The sequence below is a fragment of the Prunus avium genome, chromosome 1 (assembly GCF_965620075.1).
Source record: "Prunus avium chromosome 1, drPruAviu1.hap1.1, whole genome shotgun sequence".
NCBI lineage: Eukaryota > Viridiplantae > Streptophyta > Magnoliopsida > Rosales > Rosaceae > Prunus > Prunus avium.
The window spans coordinates 42,437,630-42,451,688 of NC_142284.1; the positions used below are offsets into that span (position 1 = coordinate 42,437,630).

The 14,059-nt window shown below is 36.1% G+C and overlaps 3 protein-coding genes across 3 annotated transcripts; all 3 read left to right on the top strand.

The window, feature by feature from the left end:
* Nucleotides 1-2,184: 2,184 nt before the first annotated feature.
* RGF8 (root meristem growth factor) lies at nt 2,185-3,261 on the top strand. The gene is made up of 4 exons (XM_088250137.1): nt 2,185-2,380; nt 2,478-2,545; nt 2,639-2,705; nt 2,878-3,261. The coding sequence occupies exons 1-4, from the start codon at nt 2,266-2,268 to the stop codon at nt 3,054-3,056; spliced, it is 429 nt and encodes a 142-aa protein (XP_088106263.1). The 5' UTR covers nt 2,185-2,265; the 3' UTR covers nt 3,057-3,261.
* Nucleotides 3,262-4,498: 1,237 nt separating this feature from the next.
* LOC110757816 (uncharacterized) lies at nt 4,499-7,456 on the top strand. Its single transcript, XM_088249575.1, has 6 exons — nt 4,499-4,976; nt 5,063-5,169; nt 5,551-5,648; nt 5,979-6,184; nt 6,837-6,892; nt 7,109-7,456. The coding sequence occupies exons 1-6, from the start codon at nt 4,598-4,600 to the stop codon at nt 7,139-7,141; spliced, it is 879 nt and encodes a 292-aa protein (XP_088105701.1). The 5' UTR covers nt 4,499-4,597; the 3' UTR covers nt 7,142-7,456.
* Nucleotides 7,457-8,751: 1,295 nt separating this feature from the next.
* On the top strand, nt 8,752-13,621 carry LOC110757807 (Prolyl oligopeptidase family protein). The gene is given in 13 exon segments (XM_088247013.1): nt 8,752-9,194; nt 9,520-9,575; nt 9,578-9,672; nt 9,823-10,046; nt 10,124-10,269; nt 10,372-10,577; nt 10,728-10,862; nt 11,011-11,139; nt 11,241-11,650; nt 12,181-12,394; nt 12,587-12,780; nt 12,904-13,141; nt 13,275-13,621. Coding segments are annotated over 13 exon segments (2,505 nt in total). The 5' UTR covers nt 8,752-8,799; the 3' UTR covers nt 13,338-13,621.
* The last annotated feature ends 438 nt before the right edge of the window (nt 13,622-14,059 follow it).

Genomic DNA, 14,059 nt, shown 5'->3' on the forward strand with positions numbered 1-14,059 from the left:
CAAAACAACAAACAAAAACAGAAAACAATTCAAATAAGTAAATAATGTAGATGAGCAGCTGTAACATTTCCATAAACTTGCAAATATTAGTTTGAAATCGAATTATGAAACAAGAAACTACACTGCAAAACATATGCTCAAATTTGAATAGAAACCAAAAGGAAAAGTCATGTTCAAAGTCCTAAAACTAAGTTCAAAACACATTCAAGTACATAAGCAGTTGTGACATTGCCATACACTTGCAATGCAGTTTATGAAACCAAAAACTGCACTGCAGTTTCTGCTAAAAAACTGCAACAAAAAGAAACGACAATGCAGTTTATGCCAGAAAATCAAAAAACTTCGAATAGAAATCAAAAGGAAACCACAATCAAAGTACTGAAACTAAATTCCAAAAGCATATAAGTCGATATAAATGAAAAAAGGTTCTAAAGTACTTATACCTCAATACCTAGGACTGCCAAAAATCTCCCCAACCAAACAACAGCTCAAAATTAAATCTACCAGAAAATTGAAAACGTAGTAGAAAAACGAAAACAAAAAGATGAAGAAAATCGAACGAAAACCTACCAGAAAATTGAAGCTCCAATTGCATAACGAGAACGAGAGCTCCAAAATCTCAAAGCCGAATGAAAACGAAAGAGAAAGACCAAATCGCGCGTAGTTTAAACAGCCAGGGGTAAAAGAGTCATTTACTTTGTAAGGTTTAAAGATGGGCCAGGCTTTTTAAGAAGAAGGGTAGCCTTGTCTTTTCAATTTTTATTTTTAAGCTGGCCCAATGAATCTGGGCCTCCTCTTTGGCCTAATCCAAAATAACAATTCTTTCCTAGGTATTAAAACCCAAACCAAAATACCCAATGTCTCAAATACTAATTAGTAAAGTTAATTATGTCTAATACCTAATTTTTCTTTTAAATTTTATGAAACTCGAGCTATAGTATTATCATAAGAATTCCACAGTGAGGGTCTTGTATATGGCCTTTAGGTGAGGTCATATATCTTAATCATTGGATCAAATTGGTTAGTCATTGGATCAAATTGATTAGCTTGATCCAACGGTTAAGAGATAAGACCTCACTTAAGGACTATATTTATAAAGGAAAATGATTTTCCCACTCCCCTTTTATCCACCTACACTCCTTTTTGTTTAGAAAAATGGAGTGTAAGTGGATAAAAAGGGAGTGGGAAAATCAGTACCCTTTATAAAAGGCCCTCACTATAGAATGACTCACTATATATAAGGCACATAAGGTCATGTGTTCTTGTTAGCAAGGTTCATTAATGTTTGAGAGATTCACTATTATACCCAATATTATGGCCCAAATTATAAAAATACCCTATATGAAATAGACTTTAAAATACACCCAAAACTCATTTACAACATAACAAAGATGCTTTTAACTTCTTAGAAATTACAAAACTGCCATCAATTTCTCAAAACAAGCCCAACCCCAAAACCTCATAAAAAAACCCAAAATACTCAATAGGGTATTAAAGTAATTTAATAATCAAACTTAAATTCAATAGGGCCAGCTGTCATTTTTTGGGTTTTTTTTGGGTTTGTTTATAGAAATTCAATGGTGTAGGGTTTATCCATATTATTAGTGCTAAGAATGGGTATATAACTAAATATCTCTTAATTTTTCAATCAAGCTCGAATTTGTTGGCGTTCAATTACTTTGGTATGATGACTTGGAATGACCAAGTCTAATATAGCATGGAGGTGAAGCCAATGCCCATGAAAAAGAAAAAGAAATGGAAAAGCAATTTCTCATGATCAATTGAATGATCCATTGAGATCATACGTGAGGTGGGCTTGCACCTTTTGAAAACAGTCGAATATTTTCTTTCTCCCAATGGCCAGAAAAGGGTTGAGCCATAGTTGAAGCTAAAACAGGTCTTAACATTTTGGAATGATGGATGGTGATGTTTGAATTCACATTTAACATTGTTATAAAACAGAAACAAAGTGTGGAAGGAAAGGGCCCTACCGAATACTAGTATATAGTAGGTGACAAAACCAACCCAAATGGTGTGAAACCTTTTTAGAGGAAAGAACAGTTTACACAACTTTTCCATCTACTTGTATTGGAACTCTGCGTTTTGTGCTTTGTGTATCCTCTCTCTCTCTCTCTCTCTCTCTCTCTCTCTCTCTCTCTCTCTCTCTGTGGGTTGCCTACCCTACCACTACTACCATTGATTGATATAAATTCCAAGCCACACCCACAAAAGAAGTATCCTTATTCTCAATTAAGCTTAGATAGCATGGAGCTGGTATTCTTCATTATGCTCTGCATTATAGTCCTGTCTTTCTCTGCTTTGCAAACACCCTGCACTTCTTTACATATTCAACTGCAACCATCGAATAAACAAGCTGCAGGTACTCCTCTCTCTCTCTCTCTCTCTCCATATATATATATATATATATCTCAAGAATATAGCAAGTCTTACATGTTACCTTTTTACATTGTGAGCAGCCAACGACGAACTCCAAGTCTCTCTCCCTACATTGCCAAGGAAGCTTAGATTCACTGAAAAAGTAACTGTAAGAATCCTTTCCTCAGTCAAAACAATAGAAGAATCTTCCTATTCGTCCTATCTCTTCTTAACTTAATCTCCTTCATATTCTGTCACGCAGATTGCCGGACAAGAAGGTAAAGATTATGCACCTCCCAACAAGCAGAAGGAAAATGTCTCAGCCTCAGGTATATATAGATATATATTCATTCATAAAACTTGTTTATTTTTTTCATGACGCTTAAACTTAGCATTTATCTTCTTCTTCTTCAGTATTGATAACATTAACAGAATGGGTTTTTAGGAATTTTTGTCAGATATGTGCCGAATTAATCTTTATTTTCCGCATGGCCTTTTCAGGTGGTAATGATATTAAACCAAACTTCCCGAAAGAAAAAGAAAGTGTGCGAAGAAGCAGCGGAACATGGCAGGAATGGATGGAAGGGGAAAACACATCAGAGTTCTTCACAATGGATTATTCCAAAGTAAGAAGACGACGTCCCATACATAACAAGTCCCGCCCAGAAGTTTCTCCATAAAACATGCATGCATGCATGCTGCCATGGTCGACCATACAACAAATTACAAGAGAAGAGATGATAGATATCAACAAAACTTTTAACTTTTGGTATTTATAAAAAATAATTATTAATGTTGTTATTGTAATATATAGTTAGGGAAATGAGGAGAGTGTTTTGTTAACCAGCTCTTGTTGTGGCCGACACCAGGGAGCAAAACCCAAGATTTGTTACTAACTAGGACGACCCTTGTCGTCCAATTAAATTAATTTATGTTCTTTTTGTTGAGTTGGTAGGTCTTTCGTTAGCAGTCAAACGGGGGCTACAAACCCCAACATTTGGTAACGTGGTCTCTCTCTGTCACACAAATTACAAAACTTATATATAGTTAATTATAGTATTAGGTGGAAGCCTACCCAACTAATTTATAAGATTATTTTGAGGCAAACGGGCTCTCTTGACTTGTATATCAGTGATCTCGGATGACACATTTGTAATGTACAAATGTGTTTGAGAAATTTCATACTCCCGTGTAGTTTAGATTATATCGCTTATATTAAAAAACACAAAATTATTTCAAACTTGATTATAGTAAACAAGTTTTGTTATATGTAGCACAAGTGGGGGTTACCTTACCAGCATCCTCGCTGCAATCCATGCTCTACAGTGCCGTACATATTTGGCACATGTACTTGTCAACTAGTTAATTAAGCTTAGCTGCTTAATCAAGGGAATTATTATATTATTGTATATGCATGCGTTTTCAAGGGTGCCATGGATCGATAATTCCAAAATGTTGACCAAGTTCCGTTTGAGTGGAGGTCACGTTTGCCACAAGGCCGTCAACTCTCTTCTCTATGAGTTTGTTTGACGGTTTAAATTTGTTAATTTTTTTGTTCTTTCTTGAAATATGCATATATAGGGGTTGCCGATTAAAAAATGGATGAGTATTTTTATTTGGACCATATGTATTTGCTTCCATACACCATGTGACATGTTGAATTATAGTTGTGTTAGGAAGATATGGAATTTAAAAGATGAATGAAAAAATAGTTTGATTCTCTATGACACGTCGAATTAATATTGCGTTACAAAGATAAGAAATTTAAAAGATGAATGTAAAAGGAGTTCGATTCTTTATTAGTACACTGTATATTGTACTCAAAATTACATTGTTTCAATGTTTCATTTTATTAAATTATAACAATGTAATTGTAAATAAGTTCTTTTAATATCTAAAATCTCAGAAGTTATTCCTTCAGATATTTTATATGTGCGTTCACTATTGAAAAAAATTGAAAAATTTTTTTTTTTTGATTTTCTTAAATGATTTCATATTCACAAAAAAAGAGAGTAAGAAAACGACGGGTCCTTATGGTAGTTAACGACAGGCGTTTAATAGCTAGCGTGGGCAGCGCGCTTTCAAAGATAAATGCAAACAATACGACGTCGTGGGGTGCACCATTTCCGCTAAATCTTGAGAAACAGAGTAGCTAAGTAAGACTGGGACAAACCAGGGAAATAATCCAATCCGAAAGCAACGATCTAAAAACAGACTAACAATGGAAGACTTATGGAAGCGAGCGAAGAGTTTCGCTGAAGAAGCAGCCAAGAAATCTCAAACTCTAACCAACTCCGCCAAAATCACCGACCTAGTCTCCGAAACCGCCAAGAGATCCCGAGAGTTCGCGGCCGAGGCGTCGAAAAAAGCCGACGAGATCAAAACGGCGGCGCTTAAGCAAGCCGATCAGATCAAGTCCCTCTCCGTCTCGGAGATCATCCCCCCTCAGCTCTCCTCGCTCTCGATCGTCAATTCCGCCTCTGCCTCCGCCGTTGAGCCGCCGTCCCCGTCTGAACTCAAGAAGTTCGGAGTCACCGACGATCTCAGAGACTTCGTCAAGGGACTCACTTCCGATACCTTCAAGCACTTTCCGATCCAAGGTATTTGCTAATTTCAGCTCATTTGTTTTTTTGATTTAGCTCAATTACTTGAAATGAGCAAATGTGCGTTGTTCGAGTTGTTTCAGATGCAGCGGAGGAAGTCTCCGAGGTGCCGACTACGGCCTCGAATGTGAGGAAAGATCTGACGGAGTGGCAAGAGAAGCATGCAACTTTCGTTCTCACTACTGTTAAGGTCAGTTCGTGTTTCTCTATCAGTTTCAATTTTGATTCAACGCAATACGAGCACAGCGTTTAGGCTCAATGCAATACATGTGAGGTGTATTTCGAAATTTGATTTGCGGATATATCGTACAAGATGTTGAAGAAACGTGTTGTAACATTGTATTGATATCTTTCTGTACTTGTTGATTTTTTTTTAGTTTCTTTTGTGAATCAAGTAGTTGAAGTGTTTTACATCTCTGCATAAATGCTGATTGAGCATCGATGGTTTGGAATTGAGTATCTTAAAGTTTAGTGCCTGATTTTTGCTGGTGCAGAATTCTTTCCTTTGTGCACCCAAATCAAAGCACGATGTACTAATGTGTCCTAGTTATTACTGATTACTTTCTTGCAGGAAATTTCGAGGTTGAGATATGAATTATGCCCACGTGTAATGAAAGAAAGAAGATTTTGGAAGATATATTTTACCCTTGTGAGCAGTCATGTAGCTCCGTAAGTAGCAATTCATTTCAGTTAACCATTGCTTAAATTGGCGGTTTAATCAAGCTTAAGTTAATGCCAATGTGCAATTATATTAATGAAAATCTTATGTGAATATATATGTGTTTGGGCTGATATAAGTGATCAATGCTATTAAACAAGAGTAGCAATCTTGTTTCAGTACAAGAGATACTCATGTCTTGTGACTGTATAGTTCATGAAAAATTTAAAGATGGTTATCAACACTTAGTGAAAAGAGGAAGCGCAAAGAATAGATCTAGACACTCTTTAGTGGGTGTAATTTTTAGCCTTTTGCTTATATGACTATTAACTTATGATCAGATATGAGAAGCAATACATGGAGGAGATGAAGGTCAAGGAAGCAGAGCAATTAAAAGATGATACTGTGAAGCCAACACCTGTAGTTGGAGGGACTGACCAAGCAGAAGGATCAGAAAAGAAGAAGTTAGCTTCCAAGTCATCATCAGCTGAGCAGGACTTGGATAGTTTCCTCTTGGGTGATCTTGAAGACAGTGATGGGGGTCCAGGTTTAGTTCCTATACTCTTTCACTTCTGGCCAAGTTCAAATACCATTCAATTTCTTTCATAGTGTAGCATGTGTATAAATTTGCATGACATGCTGTGTATAAATTCCCACCATATACCATTCAACTTGTTCCACTAAAATCACATTTCCATTGAATTTTCGTCTTCCATCCAATTAAGAAACTGAAATCCTTGAGCTGGTATGGAATGGCTAAAAGAAAGGTTGGATGAGGTTAGAGTCCCTTGTATCTTACATAAGCACCTTTTGAAGGCACAAGCAGGTGGCATGGTAACTAGCAATTGTATAATCCGGTGTGTAATAGAAATATGTTAATTAATTGAGGACCTGAAAGATTGAAATAGTTAATGAAAAACTGATGGACATGTTTCAAATTTCATGTCAATACAGTAAACCGGTGTTATTCTCATGAGCAGGTTATTTATTGTATGTTTTCTTTGATTAAAGGTCTATCCTTACCTAGTGAATCTGTGTATAAGCTGTGTTGTGGACAAATCCTTACTAGTCTTTAAGAGTCATACCTTTCCACATTTCCTTTCTAGTTTCCTTGAACTACTCTGCGACAATCTGCTCTTTCTCTAGGTTTTCCTTTTTGTGCACTTTACCCTGGTTTATTGACAATTTTGTACTTTCAGATGATGCTGATGGCGATGGTAGCTTTGATGATGATTTTGACAAGATTGAAAATTCGGTAAACTTCATTTAACCCATGACTCAACTATGCAACATTTTTTCTTTGTAAATTTCCAATTCTATGGCGTATCTTTCATGTATTTTTCTGTCACTTTTTACATTAACCTTCCACATCAGTTTTACCACCTTGTTTGAAACTGCTTGCCGGGAATATTTGTGCCGTAAATAAAAGTACCGTGCGAATAACTTGTTCAATTTTAATGGAAACTTGCAGGATGTTGAAGATGAGAAGCATGCGAAGAAATGACAACTGCTACAGAAGAAAATATCGACCAGGCTTCTGGAAGACTGTAACAAATAGATGCCATATGAAGAAGGAAAGGACATCGAGCAGTTTTCCGTTATCTCAAATTTTTTAATTTTTTAGTTGTAGAGTTGATTACTTTGTAAAACTCGAAGTGAGAGATGCCATTTAAAGTCCATTCGTTAGTTATATTTTCCCTAGACAGTGACGGATACTGATGCCTGTTTGTCTCCGAACGGGGTCTACCCTATTGCTTTTCCTGTACAGAACAGATGACCTGATTATGTTAAATATGCTTCTTTTTACATGGCCCATAAATTCGCTTCTACTCGATCATAGTACTTCAGGTGCAAGATGTTCTAAATCCCTTGACCTACAAGCTTCTTGCAATGACTTGTAGAAGTTTTAGTAAATGAATTATGAAATATCTCTGGAAGTTATTATTATTGTTTTTTGTCAAACCTCCAGAAGTTCTATATCTGCTATCACCGCTAAGAAAAAAAGAAAGGGAGGGCCTAAATGATTTTATCTTTCCAAAAAAAAAAAAAAAAAAAAGGAAAAAGAGAAGTTGACCTATGTTGGGTCATTTCATGGTATTAAATATCGATAATATCTGATTTTTGGGGATCCGATATTTTAACAACTAATCATAGTGTTTTCGTCAATATATCAATATTATCTCAATAATATCGGGAAGATATTTTCAACATTTTTATGAATGATTTGGGCAATATATCGAGATATTATCGATAATATCCCGATACGAAACCCAAAAATATTTATATACATGGTATTTGTGAAAACCATTTTACTCCTTCAACACCTTAACCACCATATCACTTATGTTTTTGTGAAAATACTAAAATATTTATATATATACATGGTTTTGTTTTGAATTCTTTTTGCAAGAAACAAATTTTCACATGAGATGAGTAGTAACTATGGTTATACTCATAACCAACCATTTCCCTACTCTTCATATCTCATTCCTGTTGGGATGGAACCAAGCGACTCATGGAAAGAATCCGAGACTCGATTTTCAAATGATTTTGCTTATGGACAACGTCAACCAATCTCGAATCCATATGGGTGGCATGTTAACAATTACATGCAAAACTCTTTTGGGAATTTATCATTTGATGACTACTCTTCAAAATATACTTACTTTACACATAGAGATGATGAAGATAATGAAAATTTTGAACCTCATAGGAACTCTATGTGGTACTAAGTCACTTATGTATCTTACCATGCAATGTATAAAGTGTAAAATATTGTAGTAATTCATTATATATAAATGATTATGGTGTGTTTAATCTTCTTTCATTAATTACTACATATTTTCTACACTTACGATGTTTGCTAACTCGCTATATAATCAACTTAAATCAGTTAAATCCATCATGCAATGCATTTCCTTCCAATTTTTTGTGATAAACTAATAGATAATTGACTAAATAAACATCCTGCAAAGTTTCAATAAAAATTTCCGTGGTTTTTATTCAATTTTTTCCGATACCGATAATATCCCAATATTTCCAGCGATATTTCTGTGTTTTTTGACTTCCGATATTTCCGATACCTCCGATATTTAAGACCTTGGTCATTTACATATAAAACTCCCTCTGGTTTCAGTCTCTTCGCTTGGACCTGGAGGATTCATGGCTCTTCTTTCTGTCGTCCTTAAACCCAAATGCTCAATCAAAAGGTCCTCTTTGTCTCTATCTTTTGGCTTATTCGCCAACATATCCTCTTCCCTCTTCTCTACACTCTGCAGAGGCCACCCCTTCTCACCACCACCCCCGCCAGCCTCACCTCCGCCAGTCCCAAAGAAAGTCCCTTTCACAGTCTCAGTTCATGGGAGATCGTGGCAAGACCCCTACCACTGGATGTCCAACACCAACGACCCTGATCTCTCTGAGTATCTTAACAAAGAAAACGCATATTCTGAAGCTTTCATGGCTGACACTGGCAACCTGCAACGCACTCTTTTCTCTGAGATGACACGTCGGATGCCCACCAAGATTTCCACTCCTCCTGAGCGCTGGGGACCCTGGTTTGTTCATTTCCCACCTACCCATTTCATATCCTTGGAAAATTTGCCTGCCTTCTTACTCTAGAGTATGTGAATTTTCCTTTTAAGAAAATAATTTTGAAATTTGCATTGTGCTATAATAAGAAAAGGCTGCAACTTTATTAAAAAGAATACACATTACTACATTAGCAAAGGAAAATGTGGGAGGAGGAAGTGGAAGTGTATAACTAACAACTTTGCGAATGTGCCAATGAAAGTTTTTGGTTGTGCTTCTATTTTGTTTAATAATATATATTTAAAACATGAAAATAACTTGTCAATAATATCGTTTGTTAAACTCGAACAGGTTGTATTACCAATACATTCCAGAGGGGAAGGAATACCCGGTTCTCTGTAAAAACTTAATTGGGTTAAGACTTTTCTCCGCTATGCAAAAGGAGAATTTGGAATTGGAAGGGAGGAAATTTTGCTTGACTGGAATGAAATTGCAGAGCAATATGGAAAGCTTCTTTCTTACTTTCATACCTTCATTGTCAATATTTACTGAGTTATACGCCGTATTTGGTTTATATGCACATTTTCTTTTGTTTTTAACCTGGTATATTTTCATTACATCAGTGATTTACTGAATTTATGTACCTTAATTGCAGGTTATGTGCATGTTGGTACATGTCGAATTTCACCAGACCACCATTATCTAGCTTACACACTAGATACTAAGGGTAATGAACGATTCATGCTTCAAATTAAGGACCTAAGAAGTGGATGTATGATCCCCAATGTACGAGTTGATGATGTTGTTAGCTTGGCATGGGCCCAAGATGGGAGAACTCTGTTCTATACACTATCAGATGAGACTCAACGACCTTACAGGCATACTTCACCTCTGTTACGTATCCATTCTTTTCTTGAGATGATAGTATTATCTCACCTTTTTGTCTTTTTGGCAGAGTATGCTGCGCAAAACTAGGATCTGATGATATTGAAAATATCTCTGTATTTACAGAAAGTAATCCCAGCTTCTGTGTGGATATAGCAAGCACAAAAGATGGCAAGTTTATAACTGTCAATTCAAACTCAAGGACTTCATCTGAGGAAGGAATTTTACTATTTAATTTTTTAAATTTATTTATGGAGTATTTACTTTGAAAACATTCTCCTTTGGCGAGGCTAATTTTTGTGGCTTAACTCACACAGATTTATTTGATAGATGCTGCCAACCCATTAGATGGTTTGCAGAAAGTTTGGAAGCGTGTTTCTGGTGTACAGTTTTTTCTGGAACATCACCACGGATTATTTTATGTTCTTACAAATGCTCCTTTGAGTGAAAGTAAAAAGTGGTCTGGTGAAGGTTATTACCTAGCTAGCTGCCGTCTTCAAGATCTATTATCATCTAATTGGCAGGTAAACTCTGTTCTTATTCATGAATCTTAAATATGGACGTATGGTGTTCTCTATTTTGTGATGTTAACTATACTTTAAGTTCTTCACTATGGAATCTCTCTTGTATTTTCATGTCCCATTTCTTATAGTGACATACTTTTTTCGTTTTAGAATATCTTCCTTCCAAGTAAAGATTTTAGCATACAAGATATGGACATGTTTGATGGACATCTGGTCCTTTCTCTCAGTAAGAAGGGTTCTTCTATGTTTTGTTCCATTGATTTGCCTATCGATGTTGATTGTAAGGTAATGATCTCTCTCTCTCTGCTTAGTTAGATTTTTGGTTATGGATAACATACAAAAAGTATAATGCACACAATGTTGCTACTTTTATCTCTTCTACATACAAATACATTTCTCCTTAATTTGCTACGTTTATTGGCTTGATTGGCAGCACCTTTTGGAGCCTGAAGATCTTAATGCATGGTTTTTCCCTATGCCCCCAAATTCATGTACTGTTGTTTCAGGTTCGAACCATGATTTCCAGAAATCAGTATACCGTGCTGTGCTTTCGTCTCCTGTGGTACACTTTATAAGTTTGATTATGAGCGTTTTATTACTTCAAACCCTTCATTTGACTTTCCTGCATGTATGATTCTTTGTCTGTTCTTTGGAAATTTGCAGATGCCTGATGTAGTTGTTGACTACGACATGTCAAGCAGGAGATTCTCAATTGTGCAGCAAGAGGAAGTAATACATTTTTGTGATAGAACAGGCCCACCAACTAATCAGCTAGATATGAATCAAACTTTTGACACACAATATGAGAAGGAAGAAGATGTGCAGATAAGTGAATGGCAGAGATGGAAGGATTATTCTGATACATATTGTTGTGAGAGGAGGGTAGTTATTTCCCATGATGGTGTTAGAGTTCCTTTGACCATATTGTACTCTCATACAACCTGGCATAAGGATCAGTCGCCTGGCCTTCTACAAGGCTATGGAGCATATGGGGAGGTTTTATATGAAAGCTGGTGTGCAGAGCACATGAGTTTACTTGATCGGGGATGGGTTGTGGCATTTGCTGATGTGAGGTTATTTTTTTTTTCCCCTTTTAATGAAAGATCAATTGAAACAACAAAGCTAAATTGATGCATTGAATTAAACCATTAATGTGATGGTGTGTTTCAGCCTTCAAGTTGCTTTTGTTTTCTTTTGTTAGGGGAGGGGAAGGGGGGTGGAGCTAAAGTTGGATGTAATTTTTTCTTTTTAAAAAATGACTATCTCTGTTTTTTTTTTTTTTTTGGCTCAAGTTGAACTTGTGTATGTGCAACTTTCTCATCTTACATAATATCATGTAATTTTGATTTTAGTTATTTCAAAGTCTGTCCAATATCTTAGTTCATCTGCTTCAATACTTTAATATCAATTGTGTGTTTAAAACTTAAGCATATAATTATGCTCTAGCCTAGAATAAGTTCAATCTGTGATGTATTCTAAAATTTGTATGCTCTAGCCTAAATCCCGTGTGATTGTACTTTCTTAGCTGAAAAAAAATGTGCTGTTGTTGCTTGTCATTTTTTCTTTCTGGGGGTTAAATAATTTGACGTGGTTGTATGGACAGGGGTGGTGGTGGAGATTCTTCATGGCATAAATCTGGCAGTGGGTCGTATAAATTGAATTCAGTCTATGATTTTGTATCATGCGCAAACTACCTGATTAAAGAGGGCTATGTACATAAAGATCGGCTTGGTGCTATTGGACATAGTGCTGGAGGTCTTCTTGTCGGGGCAACTATCAATATGTACCCAGACCTCTTTTGTGCTGCTATTTTGAAGGTTAGTGTTTTAAAGCAAAACATTTACCGTCTTTGTCATTAGTAGTACTCTGGGTCCAGCCCTTCAGCAATATTTCTTTTCTTTCATGGTAGAGAAGAAATGCATTGTATCTGCCGTTGCTAATTTGAATCGATTTTTGTGTCAAATTGTTACATTGTTGGTACTGATGTTTTGGTGATATTTTTTTTTCAGGTTCCATTTCTTGATATATGCAACACTTTAATGGATCCGAGTTTGCCTCTCACCATTCTGGATTATGAAGAATTTGGAAATCCTCAAATACAGTCCGCATTTGAGCATATCTTCAGTTATTCACCTTATGATAACATTTCTCAAGGCAGTTGTTACCCTTCAATGCTTGTTACAGCGTCTCTTCATGACTCAAGGTAGGTTCATCTCGTGCTTTCTGTCATACTAGTTACTTGCATTAATAAATCCACACACGCACACACACACATTCCCATATACTTACGGTGGTTGCATTTTATAAATTAATATCCATTTCTCAGGGTTGGGTTTTGGGAAGCTGCCAAATGGGTGGCCAAAGTTCGAGATGGTACATGTTCTGGTTGTTCTAGTTCAGTCATTCTGAAGACAAATATGGCTGGAGGGCATTTTGGCGAAGGTGGACGGTATCGTCAGTGTGAGGTAGCTGCTTATGATTATGCGTTTCTAATCAAAGCTATGGGGATGCTGAAGACTGAAAAACAAGACATGCAATGTACTGTGGTCACAAAAGAATCAAAGGTAGGTTTCACTGAAGTCCCTGGTGAAGAGTGAAGTTTCCAGTATTTTGCTGAGGCTTTGAGTAAGTTCGAACAAACGAGAGCATTTTCCATCTTTGTGCAATATGTATGAGTTTTTCTTTTCTTCTGTACAGAATCATAGCTACAATGAAGTTGCTAGGAGATCCACTTCCTTCTCGTCTACAGTAAAGGACTGAAGCTAGATTGATAAGCTTTTCTGAGTTAAGGCATCCCCATTTTCTTCTTGACCAGCGCCGCAGGACCAAGGTGGCATCTGATTTGCACATCCAAGCAGAACCATGAAATCATATTTGGAAGTGTTATTTGATTTAGTATTGGCTAAGGATCAGTGAGCAATTTCTGTACTAACACAAGAATGCACTTTTAAGTTTAGACTGCTTAAATATAGCCTATAGGTAGTTCTTCAGGGATGATTATACACCTGCTAATTTTATATTAATTGATAAATCGATTGATGATATAGTATTTTCTTGTTATAAATGAAATAAATAAATGCAAGAGGTATTCAAAGCAAAACGGATTCTTGGAATTATTATTTGATTGCAAATTAATTCATGGAATTATTATTATTATTATCTGATGGGTTCATGGACCCCCCCACCCCTCTCCCCACCATAAAGAAATATGCATTTTTCTTCAGGTTGAAATTATTGTCAAAAGGGACCCATAACGATTGTGCCATGTCTCTGTCTCAAATGTTGAATCCCTAGAGAGTCTGATATTGCACGTTTTGAATGTGTAAAGATGACCTAATTGCATGTAAAATACAATCAACTGCAAAGGTGATTGGTCCAAACGTTCAAGATTGAAAACTGGATTTTGATTGCTCAAACGTAACAATGAAAATTGACACCACCTTATTACCTGTGTTACTATTTGTTTTCAATCATAAATTTGG